General features: G+C 50.9%; 1 protein-coding gene across 2 annotated transcripts in view; it reads left to right on the forward strand.

Annotated features, from left to right (window-relative positions):
- DGLUCY (D-glutamate cyclase) overlaps window positions 1-16,973 on the forward strand; it is a 71,559-nt gene that overhangs the window by 24,904 nt on the left and 29,682 nt on the right. Inside the window, exons 2-5 of one of the 2 annotated variants that reach the window (XM_032878637.1) lie at window positions 6,484-6,612; window positions 10,494-10,647; window positions 12,402-12,600; window positions 15,724-15,871. In XM_032878637.1, the coding sequence (XP_032734528.1) occupies window positions 6,484-6,612; window positions 10,494-10,647; window positions 12,402-12,600; window positions 15,724-15,871 (630 nt within the window). Of the gene's footprint in view, window positions 1-6,483; window positions 6,613-10,493; window positions 10,648-12,401; window positions 12,601-15,723; window positions 15,872-16,973 lie in introns of those variants that run through there. The other variant, XM_032878638.1, reaches the window with a different exon arrangement.

Here is a 16,973-nt window from a genome sequence, read left to right on the forward strand (position 1 = left end):
CCGAGTCCCTCTACCATGGAACACCATGACTTCCCTTCACTCTTGGATTGCCCAGGAGCTGACTTCTGCTTGCCCTCCCAGCCCCTGCTCCCCCACCTCCTCCCTTACCTCAAATATTCCAGCAGCACAGGAAGCCCGTTCCCTTCACAGGCCTTCCTGCTTTTGCTCATGCTATCTCCTGGCCTAGAGAGCCCCCTCCCCACCTGTCTGCTAGTCTGACCCCCACTCTTGCAGGTAGACCCAGCCTCTTTCCCTCCTCCCCTCCTAGTCCACGTGGCCCGGGAATGCTTAGCACGTGGTGTTGCAGCTACAGAAGACAGATAGGGCGGTAATTATGTGCTTCACGTCTGTCTCCGGGGATGGTAAACCCCCCGTGAGTGGGGGTGGGGGCTGTCTTTTTCCCCGAAGTCCCTGCCGCAGGCTGGGTGCCAAGTGACAAACAGGTGGCCCTTCCAGGGTGCTAAGTGTGGATCCCTGGCTAAGAACTGTTCTAAGACTCTCACATGTGCCAGCTCCTCGGATTCTTCCCACCACTCAGTGGGTCACAGATTGTTATTAGCCCCGGTTTACGGAGGAGAAGGTGGACATGGGGAGGTCGGTGATCCCCTGCCGCGTGTGGAGGCAGGTTTGGGATCCTCACAGCCTCCCCCATCATCTGTGCTCTCTACCACCATGCCTGCTGGATGACAGTTGGAGGATGGATTGTACCTGGACTCTAGACACCTAGCGGTCACCCAGGAAGTGACAGCTGTCATTGTTATCACCATGCTGTCCACTCTCCCAGGCATGCAGGACTTTTACATGGGGATAAGTTTTGCTTTACTCACCTCTGTGTACTCAGTGCAACCCATAGAGTAGGAACTAAATAATGTTTCCCAAATGAGTGAAAAACTTATGACAAACGTATAAGGAATGACTTCATATTTATTATTATTTTATTATTATTATTTGATTTTAGAGAGGGGGAGATGGGTGGAGGAGAGAGGCAGAAGGAGAGAGAGTCTTAAGCAGGCTTTGTGCCCACAAAAGAGCCCGATGGGGGACTCAGTTTCGCAACCCTTGAGATATAACCTGAGCTGAAATGAAGAGTCGGATGCAGGGGCACATGGGTGTCTTAGTCAGTTAAGAATCTGTCTTTGGCTCAGGTCATGATCTCAGGGTCCTGGGATGGAGCCCTACATTGGACTTCCTGCTCAGTGGGGAGTTTGCTTCTCCCTCTGTCCTTCTCCCAACTCATTCTCTCTCTCTCTCTCTCTCTCTCTCTCTCTCAAATAAATAAATAAATATCTTAAAAAAGAAAAGAGATGCTTAACCGACTGAGCCCCCCAATGCTCCCAGGAATGACTTATTTGATCATAATATTTTATTCCTTTATAAAGAATCTAGTCCTGGGGTGCCCAGGCAGCTCAGTTGGTAGAGCATACGACCACAGGTCTCAAGGTTGTGAGTTCAAGCCCCACACTGGGTATAGAGATGACTTTAAAAAGATCTGATTCTAACTTCTTGATATATGTTTAAATTAAATGTCATTTTTTAATCACATAATATGTCCATGTTGTCCCACTCAAAGGTGCAGGAAGGATAGATGCAAAAGATACCTCTTCCCTCAGGGCCACCCCATGGCACAACTCCAGAGGGTGCCATTCACATAAAATACAGTGTGGCTGCCACTGCTCCTGCTCAGGACCCCATCCACCTAATTTCCCTCTCTACAGGCAGCTCTTCTCCAACCTTCCAGAGATCGTCCAATACACTCAAATGCATCATGGGTGTTATTTAACATAGAATAACCTTGCCATGTGTTATTCATTTTATCCATTTTCCATTGTTCATTTTATGTCTTTGGGAAGTTGTTTCTCATGAAGTGTAATGACTAGCCTCATTCTTTGTAATGGTTACATAGTATCTCTTTGTATGGTAGGGATGTACCATAGCTTAGTTACTCTTCTATTTAACCAGTCCTCCATGTATCTGATCAACCTCTATTAGGTTGTTTCTAAATTGTTTCTATTACAAATAGGGCTGCCATGTGCTCCCATCATTTGGCCCCACTGCTTGAGCACATCTGGAGCATGCCTTCCTACAACTGGATTACTTGGGTAAAGCAGAGAAATGAATTTCTAATGGCGGAATTTCAGTTATCTGTGACAGACATAGCTGAGATATTTTTACACTGATCTTTGGGGCGTGTCAGATTCTTCTAAGGAACTGATGGGCTGTGGGCCCCTCTCTGGTATATTCGAGGCTAGAGAATGATATTTGTGGACCTGAAGTTTGTTATTCTCTAATAAGAAAAGAATTCACAGTCTAAAGTAGCTTCTTAGGGTCCAACCAGTGCTCACTGATTAGTCCCTTACTTAGAGTAAGACCTCACTGGGCATTGAGGCACCTGGACCACCCAGGGCCACTCAGCAGTGAGTTCACTGGAGGCCCTGATGGAACGCCTGAGAAACTTCACTTTGTGTGGTCTAATGGTTTGAACCTATTCTCTCCCTTTGAGTTCAATCCCGCCAAAACACATAGAGACCCAAGAGACTCTGGCTCTGGAATCACCTTATGTGGGAAAAGGGGAAGGTCCCTGCTATTCCTACTGAGGAAGTGATTCTTTTTTTTTTTTTTTTTTTAAAGAGAGAGAACATGAGTGGGAGGGGCCAAGGGAGAGGGAGAGAGAATCTGAAGCAGACTGCTCTGAGCAGGTAGCCTGACATGGGGCTCAATCTCATGACCCTGAGATCATAACCTGAGCAGAAACCAAGAGTGGGATGCATAACAACTGTGCCACCCAAGCCCCAGGATGAGATTCCTATTAATACAGAGGATGGGGCGCCTGGGTGGCTCAGTGGGTTAAAGCCTCTGCCTTTGACTCAGGTCATGATCCCAGAGTCCTGGGATCGAGCCCCACATCGGGCTCTCTGCTCAGCAGGGAGCCATCTTCCCTTCCTCTCTCTCTGCTTGCCTTTCTGCCTACTTGTGATCTCTGTCTGTCAAATAAATACATAAAATATTTTTTAAAAAATACAGAGGATGGATGGTGGGATGGATGGATGGATGGATGGATGGATGGATATGTATATACATAGACATAGGAAGGTAGAGTCAGTCAAATAAGCATGCACTTAGACTTTGTTCTTGGGGTTGAGCTCTACAATTTACTAGTTATGGGATTTCAGGGAGTTTCTTTGGTCTCCCCAAGACTCATTCCTTGTCCATAATGGGGTTAACAATGTCTTCTTTGTGAGGCAGTGATGAGGAAGCAATGGTTGTAAACCAGTGAGAAGAAAGGGTCTGGCTCACAGAGAGTTCTCATATATGGTGGGTTGGTGACTGCTATCATTTATTACATGATCAGGCATTCTCTGGTTAGTGTAGTGAAGGCACTTCTCTGGCAGGAGCCAATGAGCACGCGCTTCATGCCCTGTTTGACCCCTGCCTCCAGGGGATGACTCTGTGAGGGAGGGGTCTCGTCTTCTTTCCCTCCTGACATACTCAGTGGATGGTATTTGTGTGCTGGGCACCCTCCTAGTGTGCATTTCACAGGGCAGGATTTCAAGCTGCCCTCGTTTATCTGCAGGCCAGGAAAGCAACCTTATTACAGGAATGACCTAGATCTACTTACATTTATATTAAAACAATAAATAAATAAAAGAAGAAAAAAAGAGAAGGTTTGGGTGTTTGGGCTATAATTTGTTGGCAAAACAGCACCCCGTTCCCACCGGCTATCTTCTTGAGTAATAATAATGAGGGGAAAGGGCTCACAGGTACCCCTGGGGTCTCTCATTTTGGTAGGTTTGGGGTAAAATCCATTCTCTTCAATAGATTTGAGGTGAAGGCCATTATCAGTGTGGTCTGGCCACCGTCCCCACTGGGTTATGGAATGGTTCTCTCTTTGACCTTTGCTGAGTTGCCTGCCTGATGTGCTAAGCCTTCTGCTGTGACCCTGGGGGAACCACAGACATCAGGCCTGCAGCTGGCCAAGAGGTCAGGCCTGCCACATCCAGGAGGGCTCTCTCAGCACAGCGGGCAAGCTCAGGCTTGACCTGTGGAAGCAGCTGCTTTAACACTCAGTATCTTCCCCTGGGAAATGGAATCCTACCTGGCCTGACCCTCCAGGCACACAGACCCCTCAACCCTATGGGACCAACTGTTCTCTCCTCTGTATCCCTGAAGCACTTTGTTCTGTAGCCATGAAAGCACTCACCATCGGTTTAAAATACATCTCTACCCTTTCCAGGGCGATGATTTCTTATGTTTTGTTTGTTATAGAGTTTTCATGCAATCTGAAATTCTCCATTAAAATGGCTATGGGATTCGCATGGTTTTCTATCTATGAACTTGGAGTTGAAAACATACATTGGTGGTTTGCAATCTCATTGGGGTCTTCTCTAGATGGAAAGGGTTGTGGAGGGGTGCCTGGGCAGCTCAGTCTGTTAAGCATCTGCCTTGGGCTCAGGTCATGATGCTGGAGTCCCGGAATTGGGATTGGGATTGAACCCCACATCAGGCTAGCTGCTCAGCAGGGAGTCTGCTTCTCCCTCTTCCTCTCCCCCCTACCCCAGACTTGTGTTTTCTCTCTCTCACTCATTCACTCTCTGTGTCTCTCTCAAATAAATAAATAAATTCTTTAAGAAAAAAAAACACAGAAGGGGTTGTGGAACATCCTGCTTGTCCAGAACATTCACTGTGGACACTGCCCTGGATTCCTGCCGTCATCCATTCTGCAGTCAGCTAGTCATTCAACGAACACTGAACTCCCACTTTTGTGTCAAGCACGTTGCTAGGCACACGGTATATTGAGAGGTAGAAGACTGGACTGTGCCTTGGAGGCTGACACGATGTGACTGTCTAACTATAGATTGTTTTGTAATTGAAGTCTAGGTGACATAAAATGTTGTATTAGTTTCAGGTGTACAAATACTGATTCAATAATTGATATGCATTACTCAGTGCTCACCATAAGAGTGATAGTCACTGCCTGTCAACAACACAGGACTGCAATGTTATTGACCATATTCTCTATGCTGTACTTTTCACCTCGTTTTTTCCCTTTCTTCACCTACCTAGCCCTAGATTTTAAAAATAAAACTGCCAGCTATTTTACCAGCAAAAATGGGCCTATTTGGAGATAGCAGAGAATTGCAATTCAGGGCAAGCCAGCTGTGGCCAAATCACAGGCAAGTCCAGAGGCGAGTCTGGGGGGGCAAAGGAGAGAGGTAGCTCCTTTCCAGAGAAAGGCTGTTACAGAAACAGTCATTGGAGTAAACTCGGGGTTGAGGCTCCTCATTGACTGGGCTGTTGTGGGAGAGGAGGGAACCTTTCTTCCTCCTACTGGGGTGGTGAAATAGGAGCTCAGATCGAACTTGGGAAGTGCAAGGTGGAGGGCTTCTGTTGGGTGGGCCAAGGGTAGGGTGTGAGAGCGCCCCCTGCTGGCCTCCCAGCTCCATTTTTAAACCAAACTATAAACCGAAGTAAACGGAAGGTTTCGGTTTAAGAATTTTCACAGGGAAGTCAACATACAGGATTCCTTTCTGGGTGTAATTTCCTAGAGCTTGGACACCATCTCCATATTTAAAAATCTACAGTATTTTATTCATTCACCAAAAGTCTCTGTGAGGCATGGTACCTAGAGTCGTGGGGGCGGAGCAGGGAGTATAAAGCAGAAAACATGAAACCTGTTCCTTCTGGGCACCCCAATCTAAGTAAGAGGAGTCACACGTGGGCAGAACATCTGGCCTCTCATTTCGCTTGTGAGTGCGCGTGGTATGCCATTGTCTGTTCTCTGGTGCGGGAGTGCTTCAGCGGCGTAAGTCCTGGAGAGGTCCAGGAGGTGGCCTTGCTCTCCAGACACGTGGGAGTCTCCCTGGGAAAGAGAAAGGGGCTATTCAGAGTCAAGTGAAGCGTCAGGCCCAAGTCAGTGGCTCAGAGAACACTCTGGGGGCACAGAGGCCCAGCAGCAGCGGGTGTGGGCCTCGGGGCTGCTGCCTAGGCGGGGAAGATGCCAGCTGGTTTTGAGGAATGGGAAGGCCTTCAGAAGGGAGGGATAGAGGACTTTCCAGGGCAGGGAAAGGGCTTGAGCAAAACTCTTGAAGTTCTGGGCATTTCTCATTAAAAACTGAGACATGAGGGGCCCCTGGGTGGCTCATCTGGATCTAGGTTTCCACTCAGGTCATGATCTCAAGGTCAAGAGATCGAGCCCCTTGTTGACTGCACACTTGGGCCGGGCAGGGGAGTCCGTTTGAGATTCTCTCCTTCTCCCTCTGCCCCTCCTCTCTCTCTCTCTCAAAATGAATAAATAAAATCTGGAAAAAGAAGAGAAAGAGGAAAGGAAGTAACTGAGATATAAGATGGGAGTTTACTCCCAACAATGCCCACCCAGGGCAGGGCCAGGATAGGGCCAGCGGGGAGGTGGTAGGTACCCGAGGCCGAGTCTGCCATCTTCGGGAAAGCTGTGCCCCTCATTTTGTCCCCCTTCTTTCCTTCGCCCAGACTCTGGCCCCTTCAAGGACACCATGATATCCTTCACACTCCACCTGAAGTCCTGCCTTCCGCCTGCTATCAGGACCCTGATTCTACAAAAGAAACCAAACATCAGGAGTGTGTCCGGCATGGCTGGGGGTGAGTAGTGCCAGACGGTTTAAAAAAGAAAGAAAAACTCCCTAGAAATACGAGCTGTCCCGGGCCCAGGAATCCCTGAGATTTCTGGCTTCTGCTTGGGAAACAGGAAGTAAGGGCAGGAGGCTATAACTTCCAGTCGCTACTTGATTTCGCAGAAGGAGATGTGGCACCTGGGCCAAGACTCGGGTATGAAAACCTTATCAGACGGCTCAGCACCAGCACTTCTGCCCGGTCACCTCCCCACCTCCACGGGGGCCACCGCCCATGGCCTTAGATCATGCAGTGGGTTTTCCCTCAGGGGAAAGGTGTCCCCACATCACACTGCATTTTAATCTGGCTTTGATTCAGACCAGTTATCCCTGGTTTGGTCTCCTCTGGGTGCACCGTCTCCTGTGAGAGAAAACAGACATCCAAGTCGTCATTGACCTGAGTCCCAGCAAAATTTCATGACAAGGAAGAATTTTCTGGAGATGGGAAGGGCCAGAGGGAGAGCCAGCGGCATGGTTTCAAGTGCTAGAGCAGGACAGTTTTCATTGCTGATTGACACGTCTGGCTCTGCTGCTATTTTCAGGCCAGTAGAATTATCTATTGTTGCATAACAAAGCGCCCCCAAATTAAGCAGCTTAAACCATGTTCTGCCATGAGGCTGTGCAGAGTGGGTGGTTCTTCTGCCTCACGGGCTGTCCTGTCTGCTGGGGCTGGACTGTCTATGAGGGCTCCTTCCCTCATGTGTCTGTGGAGTGTCCCCTGGGAGGATCTGGAGCAGCCAGGGCTGGCCTCGTGATTCTGTCTTGCCAGGAAGCCTCCCCAGCAATGGCAGCCCAACTTCTTTGCAAGGTAGCTCAGGATTCCAGGAGGATGGGCCATAATTAGCACATATTAAACACCTGCTTGAGTCACACTTCCTAGCATCCCATTGTCAAAGCAAGGCATGTGGCCAAGGACAGAATCAACTGGGAAGGGGCCGCTCAGGGCTGCGAACATGGGGGAATGTGCCTTATTGAAAGCCACCAAGGTTATGATCTCCCATAGCCCTTCATGCACACGACGTACCAGGGAACACCAGCTGTATCCCACAGCTCCCTAGAACTTCCGGGAGCCAAGAGAGCCACGTGTATCGGAGAGACTGGGTGCAAGTCCCCACTTGGCCCCTTACTGACCAAAGCTGTGGGTAAGCTGTGTGACCTCTCTAAGCTCACCTGGGAACTGGAAATAACAATACAATCCTCTCTAAGGAGCTCGTGGGTAAGATGGTCCATCCAAGTTGGCCGCTGTCATGGAATGTGCCACAAGGAAAGACGCTCATTTTGCAGAACATCTGAAACACCCCAGTTTGGGACTGTCTTCCAGGGATTTACATCAAATTAGGAACATTAAAGGGGCTTTTCTCTCTCTCCCTCTCTCTCATCATTAAATTAAAAAAGAAAAAGGAAAATACTGCATTGAGGTAACAGGACTCAGAAGACTCACTTCATTTTTCTTCACAAAGAAAAAGCCATCAGGACCTTAGTTAGAGCTACCCAGGGGTTGCAGCGATCACTTCGGACCCTCCCCTCACGCGTCCATCACCCCCTCCAAAGAGCCACCTGTCACAGAGTCCTCTCTTGGTGTCCTGTCACTAATGGGGGCAACTCAGGGGACTCTCTCTGATTAGCAGTGGAGATGAACAAACCCCAAACACAGTGCCCTCTGAAGTGCATTTAATTAAAAAGGAAACAAAGAAGCTTTGTGCACATAATACCTCTCTGATTTGTGGTATTCAAAATCCAGTTTGCTCTCCCAACAGGCTTTGGAGGTGAGAGAGGGCAGCTGAGGAAAGCCGGGCTTCTAGGCTGGCTGAATTCCCTTCTACCCCACTCTAGAGTATTTTTGGAGACACACTGGGCTTGCTTGAGACATGCAGTCGGCTTCCTTGGGGTTGCAGGAGCTGGGAGTGTCCGGTCTGTCCGCATTTTGAAAGTCTGCAGCGTGGGCAGGCACTGAGGGTTTGAGGTCAAGAGTTCCAGGCTGTTAGACGCAAAGGCTTGTTCTAGAACTTTCCCTGCGGATGGTTGCAGCTGCTTCATTCTACCATCCCCAAGGAGGAAGGTGCCAGAGGGGGTGGTGGACCCATCCTCGGGAGGCACGGTGCCTGAAGCCATGTGGTGACCCAAGAGGGACTCAGGGGTTCCCCCCATCTCAGGCTTAACTCCTGGCTGTGCCACTCGCCAGCTGTGTGATGTCACTCATCCCTTCGAGGCTTGTTCTCCTCGTGTATAAAATACAAGTGACTACATCTATAAATGACTCTGCACGTAGTAAGCACTCCGAAAGTACCAGCTGACAGTTTCATGGTGGAAAACAGAGGGCCACACGTTAATACAGCAAACTGAGCATTTAGAATTGTCACCAAGTTCATTTCTTCAAAACGGCGTGATTATGTTTTTCTTTGGGATGGTCTTTTTAAAGGAAATAATTTTTTTTAAAAACATAACTTTTTCTTGTTTGTTTTTTCTCTAGTTACAGAAAGATACTATTTATTACATAAATTTTAGAATATTGAGAAAAGCATAAAAGAGAACATAAAAAAGCACCCAGTCTTGTCACTGGAGATCACCAGATTAACATGCAGATGTATTTCCTTCTAGTTCTTTCTCTCATCAATTTTATTAAAAGGAGAATATGCCAAACATACTGTTTTGTTATCTGGTATTGTTTCTTTTTAACCCTATGCTACCGACATCTTTTCATATCATTAAACATTCCTTCTGTCCCATAATTTTAAATGTCTACACCACATTCCACTGAATGAATGTAACTCCAACTCCTGCTTCCTGTACGTTTGTGTGTTGGGTAATTGACGCACAGGAACGAACTCACGGGGTTCCCTTTGAGGTGGGTGTCATTACGGCCATCTTGTCCGTGGGAGTACCAAGGCAGAGGTCACACTGCTGCTCGGAGGCAGAATCAGGGTTCAAACACAGTTCTGTTTACCCCAGAGGAAGTCATGGCATGCAAGGTGAGGGGGTCCTCCTCCGTGGCTGCAGCAAGCCCGTCTGCTTGGAGGGAGAGTCAAGGATCCTGGGAGCTGCCCAGCCAAGAATCTGCCCAGACAGAAGACACAAGCAGTACTCTGTCCCATAAAGGATACCCAAATGGCTAATAAAATGTGCGGGAGGGCTCCCCGCTGTTTCTAGCCTCAGGGCAATGTGACCCCAGAGTGCACCTGCCAAGGGGCTAGAATGCAAAGATGGGCAACATCAAGCATTGGGGAAGAGAAGGAGCCAGGAAGAACCCACACAACCATTTTGGAAACTGCTTTGCTGAACTCCTAAAGCTGGACGTGCACACACCCTAGCACCCCAGGTCTATGCCAAACAGAAATGCGCGCAGGCATGCCCCGAATTCCATCTATTAATATGCTCGTGAGAGCAACATTGATAAGAACCCCAAACCGGAAGCCACTCGAATGTCCATCTGCAACAGGGCTGGGTAAGTACGTCGCGGCAGAGACGGTATCACCCAGCAACGAGGTTGAACAAGCTACTGTCAAACGCAGCAGAAAGGATGGCTCTCCAGAACTCATGGCTGAGTGACAGAAGCCAGACCCAGAAGGCTCACACTGTAGGATTCCATCAGAGGAAGAACAGGCAGAAGTAATCCGTGGTGTTAGAAGTGGGGGGTGATGATTGTGAGGGGCCCAGAGGGATACTGGGACCTTGACAATGTTCTGTTTCTTGACCTAGGTGCTGGTGACCTGGGTAGGTTCATTTCCTGAACATTCACCAAGCTGTATACCGAAGGGCATTTTTCTGTGCTGGGCTACAAGAAAGAGTTCAAATGAAGTTTCCACCAAGAAGCAACTGACGAGGCATGTGTCTCTTCTCTCGCCCCAAACCCAGGGCTCCGACCAGCCAGTGTGGTGGTCCTGCACCGGTCCCTGGCTCCAGCCTTTGAAAAGTTCTGCCAAGCCAACGATGGCCCTCTGCCCCTGCTGGGTCTCTGCGAGCCAGGCACGTGGTCCCTGCCTGCCCCGAACGCAGTCCCGGACCCCAGGTAAAATGCTTGGGAGTGTCAACAGGGACCTCTGTGTCCAGCCACAGGGACCCTCCATGCCCAGCACAGAGCCTTGCTCATGACTCTCTCAGAAACGAGCTGTCCTCCCCTCCATTCCCATCCCTACCCCATTCCCGTCCTCTGCCCCTGCTCCGGGAAGAATCTTGGGGACCACCCAGAAAGTCCCGCACTGGCTGCGGAAATGCTGATGCTGTCACCCACCCACTTCATCACCCAGGCCAGAAACCGTCGGCACGGCCTGCGGAAGAAGACAGAAACACTCGTAGGGACCATCCCTGGAGACAGCCATTGCTGACCCTGTGCGGTGTGTCCCCCCAGACTCAGGAATAGAACATACAGCTTCACGGCCCCACAGACTGCTTCCACAGTAGCATTGCAGGGAGCCCCCTGTGCTCCCACCGCCCCGGCTCAGGCTTCCATCTTCTCTGGCTTCTACTCGCCCACCAGAGCGACTTTTCCCAATGAGACATCTGGTCGCCTGACTCTTCCACTTCAAATCTTCAGTGCCTTCCCATGCCTTGCATCTTAGCCTGATGGCAAGACCTGTGTGGGGTGGCTGGGGGAGGGGACTCAGTGGGTTGAGCGTCTGACTCTTGATTTCAGCTCAGGTCATGATCTCAGGGTTGTGAGATTGAGCCCGCCTTGGGCCCTGAGTTCTGCAGGGAGACTGTTTTTCTCCCTCTCTCCCTCTCCCTGCTCTCACACATGTGCGCTCGCTCACTCTCACTCTCTCTCTCTAACAAAATCTTTAAAAGGCCTGTAGTGACTTGGCCTCAGCTCCGTGTTCTTCCCCACCCCTGACACTCCAACCATCCCCAGTCCTCTCCCCAGAGAGAAAGTTTCTCAAAAACATTCTGCTTTTATCATTTTGTGGACTGTGGGGTGGGAGGGTCCCTCAGAGACCCGCCCGGGGACCTGAGGTCAGCTCCTTACGTTTTTCCCTCGCACCCCCTCTGCTGTCATCTCAGGGACTCCTAGAGCAGACCATCCCTTGATGGGTCACATGTTTGAGGCCTCCTGCTGTTCCCATACTGCTCCCTCTGCCTAGGATGTGCTTTCCTCCTTGTCCGACTGGCGAACTCCTATTCGTCCCTCAGGACCCAGCTCCGTCACCACCGCCTTTGTGGGAGAGAACGGATTTCTCCCTTCTCTGAGTCACTCCTCTACCTGGACTGTTAACATTCGCTGCTCTGTGTTGCAAGTGTTCTCTGCTGACAATGTAGGATGGCAAGCTTCTTAGGGGCTGGGCCGGTGTCCTCTCCATCGCTATGGTCCCATCACCTGGCTTGTGCCTGGCATGAAGGAATGGTTCAGCAAATGATTTTGGAGTGAATGAAAAATAAGCTTATAACAGCTCTATGGAAAAGTTTCTTTAAGGGAAGAGAAAGGCCTCACCCACTGCTAGCCCTGGAAACTTCTTGAGACACGTGTCCTTTGTCCCTTTGGTCTGCTGGCCCTGCCTCAGTGGCAGAGAGGCCGCCATCTTTTCTTCCTTGCTGGTGTGGTTGGTCCTGGGTGGAGGTTATAGGAAATATAATGGGGTGGGAGCAGGCAGTACATTATACACACGCTGATTTAATAGTTTCCACTCTGGCGTGATTTGAAGGATGCCAGGAAGGTGCCCGAAATTTCAGTTCCAGACATCCTCTTCATTCTCCCTCATCTGTTTAAGCAATGCACGGTCAGGGGCCGTCTTGAATCTGGGGACTGTGAGCCTTCCCTTGTGTCCCCAGGACGGGCCGTCCCCAGTTCCGGAAGTACGAGTTCGGTGCCTGCACGGGCAGTCTGACCTCGCTGGAGGAACACAGGGAGCTCCTGAAGGACATGGTGGCCTTCTGCTTGGACGGCGGCTTCTCCCCAGAAGCAGTCCTGGAGAAGGTGGGGCTCCCCAGAAGAGACTCCCCAGGCCACGGCCTCGCAGGGGCCTACAAGGTAAGGGCACAATCAACAAGGGGCAGGATGACCTGAACAGGTGGGTCGCCTTGTGTTTTCTCGTGGCGGGGAGAGAACGCTGACACGGGAGGGAGGAGACCGACGTGGCCCCAGCTCAGCCACTTCCTAGGTGTGCAGCCTCCCCGCGCTCGCCCCCTCAGCTGGGGAATGGGATGTCCAGCCTCTCCCCTGCCGCCGTGGGATCACTGTGAGCGCCCCGTGTGGCCTTGGGCCCAGGAGTGGAGACCTTACAGCAGGGTCGTTGCTGCCGTGTACGCCGAACCCGTTTGGAGTTTTGTCTGGCTCCTTTAACTCGGAGCATGTCAGTAGCTTTTTGAAAAATCCTCCTAAGCTCCAAAATCCTTGCCGGGATCGGGGAGAGCATGCCTGGCCCGTGAAAGGCCCGAGGATTTGTGGCAGAGCCTGGGCCAGCCCGCTGGTGGCCGGGCTGGGTTTCTCGGCCCATGGTGGCCCCTGGTGGCCCCTGGTGGTCGCCTCTCAAGACCCTCACGCTGTTGGGGGTCACCCCCCTGCTGTGTGTTCTGAGCTTCTATCCCAGCCCCTGGTTGTCAAGGAGAGAAAACCAGATTCCCTCAGGCCACTGACCCCTCCCAGGACATCTATGTGAAGCCCTTGAGGCCACCGTGCTGGAGGGACAGTCGGCTGCGGGTGTCTCTGTGGAGACCTCGGGCTACAGATGTTGTCCTGGGCTGCTGGGCGCTGACTAAAATTGGCCTGGTGGGGGCTCCTGCCAGGGAGGCCTGAGCTGCCTCTGATGAGAAGCAATTTTATTCTCTCTCTCTTTTTTTTTAAAGATTTTATTTACTGATTTATTTGAGAGTGAGAGAGAAAGAGTGAGCAGAAAGGAGAGGGAGAGAGAATGTGAAGTAGACTCCACACGGAGTGCAGAGCCCGACGCGGGGCTCGATCCTGTAACTGCAGGATCACAACCTAAGCCGAAACCAAGAGTTGGAAGTTTAAGCAACTGAGCCACCCAGGTGCCCTGAGAAGCAATTTTCATGTGTGAAGTGTGTGCCTGAGCGGTTTTCACAGGCAGGGGAGGGCGGGGGGCAGAAGTGCAGCTACGGGAGTGGGGCAGGGGTCCTGGGCACAGTCTGTCCTCCCCCACCAAACACATGGCCATGTGTAGCAGACACCCACGCTCAGTCTTTCATTTAGATGAGGAGCTGAAAGCCCGGAGAGAGACAAGGACTTGCCTGCCTCCCCAAACCAGCCTGGAACCCCGGACCCCAACTCCTATCTGTAAATGTCACCGGTGAGCGTGTAACACGAGGAAGGGATGCTTGGCACTAAGTGCTTGTCACTGCCCCTAGTCCGTGCTCAGCAGAGCCGTCCTTTACCCATGACCTTGCACCTAGCCATGGGCTTTGGTTCAGCACGGTTGCGTCTGGCCCAGGGCTCTATCCACAAGGGCCCGCCAGCCCTCCTGGATTCAGTGTTGGCCCTGAGGGGAACTCGGCCTGTTCCCTGTGAAAGTCCCTGACCTGCGTCCCTTCCCAAGTGCTGTGATTCACACACCAACCGGGCAGACACAGCCAGCGTGCTGCAGGGGAGGGAAAGCTGCCCCTTCTTCCCTTCGAGGTCCTTCGGCTGCTCTACTACTTAAAGTGGCCTAAGATGGATCAACAGGAGAAGAACAAGTTTAGTGTCAGACCTGCAGGAGCCCCAAAGGGGTGAGGCTCCAAGAAGTGACCAAAGCAGGTGGCTTTTGTGTTTTTCAGACAAACAGTGGGTTTGGGAAGGATTGACAAGATGGAGAAGTTTGGGCTTGGGGTAGTAAATCAGCCAGGAAGTCCCAAGGTTGTTGAGAGAGCTCTCTCGGCTTGGATGTCCCATCGCTGGAGACAAGGATGCCTTCTACCCTCCTGGTGCAGGGCAGGCGCCTTCACGTGGGACATTTATTTCTTGCTTTTCGGTGGGTGGGGGGAAGGGTATCAGAGTGTTCTTCTTGCACTGGCATTTTCTCAGGTAGCTTGAATTCAGAATAAGAGTATGCTGAAGTGGTGTGTTTGCCGGTGGCCTATTTCCCCCCTCAGCACCAACAGCAAGCCCTTTGGGCAGCAGCCAAGACTGTCCCAGCCAATCATCATCCTGGCCATGTCCTAAATCTTTCGTAAGCCCCACTGCAGCGACCAGAAACCACTCAAGGGAGAAAACACCACCACCAGAGAAAGGCAGGCAGGTCATCCCAAGGCAGGAGGAGGGAGGCAGGGCTCGGTGGGGTCTGGGCACAGACCGGCAGTCCCCTGTGTGGACTCAGGAGCAAAAGCAGACCCCAGAGCCTCCTGCGAGATCTTTGTCCCTTGGGTTGCTCTGCCTCTGCCTCTCCTGGAGGTCTTCACCTGTGGTCCTCAGGCCTCCTGAAGTCCGTGGAGAAAGTTCAGAGGCCCATGGAATTAGATGCAAAAAATTACATTTTGCTATTCATAGCCTCACACGGAGACTAAGCATTTCCTTCCATTCCAAATGCAGGCAACAAGCTGCTGTTGCATCAGCAGATCCCGTGACCCTGGCTTCCCAAAGGACCCCTTATGCCCAGATATTTTCGTGTCCCACAGCAGTTCTTCCTGAGAGCCCAGAAATATCCTATATGCTGGTCACTACTTCATATTCATATCGGTACATCTGCCAGCTTGTTCCTTAAGCTGTTAATGAAGCATGCGTATCTCTCTATCACACCTCTTCATAATTTGTTAAGCACATTTGTAATATAACTGGTTGCCTTTGTAAACCTATGCATTTCCTCTTATGCAATCAAAAACTTTACTCGGAGTGGGGGTCCCTAGCTGCACCACGCTACCAGAAGGATCCACCGCACAAAGTGAAGGTTCTTTGTTTTAAACCAATCACTACCAGCAGCCTTTCTCATTTCTATGTCACATGAAAGTAGAAGCTGTATTTTTATGCTAGCTACTTGGACCCCCTCCTTCATTCAACGGCCCTGAACTCGGTGCTCAGGGTTTCCATCCGGGTCAGTTCTGTTTTTCAACATCTTTTCCTTGATTTCTTTTTTTTTTTTTAAAGCAAAAAAAAAAAAATAAATATTGTGTTGTGTTAGTCCCCATTCGAGCCAAGTTGCCCTTTTCCTCCATTTCTTTTCAGACAACCGTGCCTTGTGCCTCCATGGCTGGCTTTTGCTGCCCCCTGGTGGTCACAATGAGGCCCATCCCCAAGGACAAGCTGGAAAGGCTGGTGCAGGCCAGTGGCTCCATGGGAAACAAGGGACAACCCATTCATATCGGCGACCCAGGTGAGTGTCCACTGTCCTTCATGATTCTGACAGCCACCCATGAACTTCAGCCTGAGAAGGCGGGAACTTGCTATGTTCCTGAACTCCCCTGGCTTGTCCTTCTCCTCCCCAGAGTTCCTGGGGGTCCTGGACAAGGCGGAACTCCCGCAACAGCAGGAGGGCTAGGTTTACAGGGGCCCCTCAGGTCTGAAAGTGCCGCCCCGGCCAGAAGAGCCAGCCTCACCCACTGTCTCCTGTGAACTTCAGGTGAACCTGGGGTGGGAGGAGCCGGTGGCAGAGGATGGCAGCTGAGCTATTGGTCCTGGAACTTGAGCTCTGAGCCACCTCTAATTTAGGCTGTTGTTCAGTGACATATTTGGGCAGAGGAGGGCTCTGTTCCAATTGTTAACTTGAACTGATGCCCCGTGTATCAACTCGGTCTGAGAGCGAGGGAGAAAATCCCAGCTTGGCGGCGTCTAGGCCTCTTTGTGGTTCTCAGAGAGCCTGATGAAAATTTGGGATTGGTCTCAGGTGACAGAGCTCGGTGTACCTGGATTTCAGAATCACACAAAGCCTGCGTTCTGCAACGATGCAGTCAGCCCTGGCCACCTCCCGCATAGAAAGATCTCAGGAGCAGCCAAAGCAAAGTGTATTGCTGAATCCTTCACTTGTTTTCTCATTAGTGGAGCTGGGTTGGGCCCAACACATCCATCTTTGCTGTCCTTGTGAACCTTCTGATGCCGGGCCACGGGTAGGGACGCTGTTGTTGGTAGTCAAGCGACAGAGCTTATGTCTGTGTTATGTGACCGGTAGCCTGTGCCAAGATAAATGCTAGCTCACAAATACTGGTTTGGGTTAGCAATCTGCACGGAGTGTCGGGCTCAGTGCACCCCGGGCTCCTCCAGCAATCACAGCAGGTGTCTGAGATCCGTGTTCTGAAACTGTACTACTCAGAATGCACTAGAACTTAGCCAGCATCCTGGGTCCTTAAGGTCCCGAATTCTTTTCTCTGGTACCATCGACGGCAATCCTATGATTAGAGTTTCTCTGGGAGAAAGAAACATAAACTATTCGATGTGTTCAATCTGGATATGAACTGCCAGGGCAGGACCCGCAGGAATTC

Source organism: Lontra canadensis, unplaced genomic scaffold, assembly GCF_010015895.1.
Source record: "Lontra canadensis isolate GAN:19392208 unplaced genomic scaffold, GSC_riverotter_1.0 scaffold64, whole genome shotgun sequence".
Taxonomy (NCBI): domain Eukaryota; kingdom Metazoa; phylum Chordata; class Mammalia; order Carnivora; family Mustelidae; genus Lontra; species Lontra canadensis.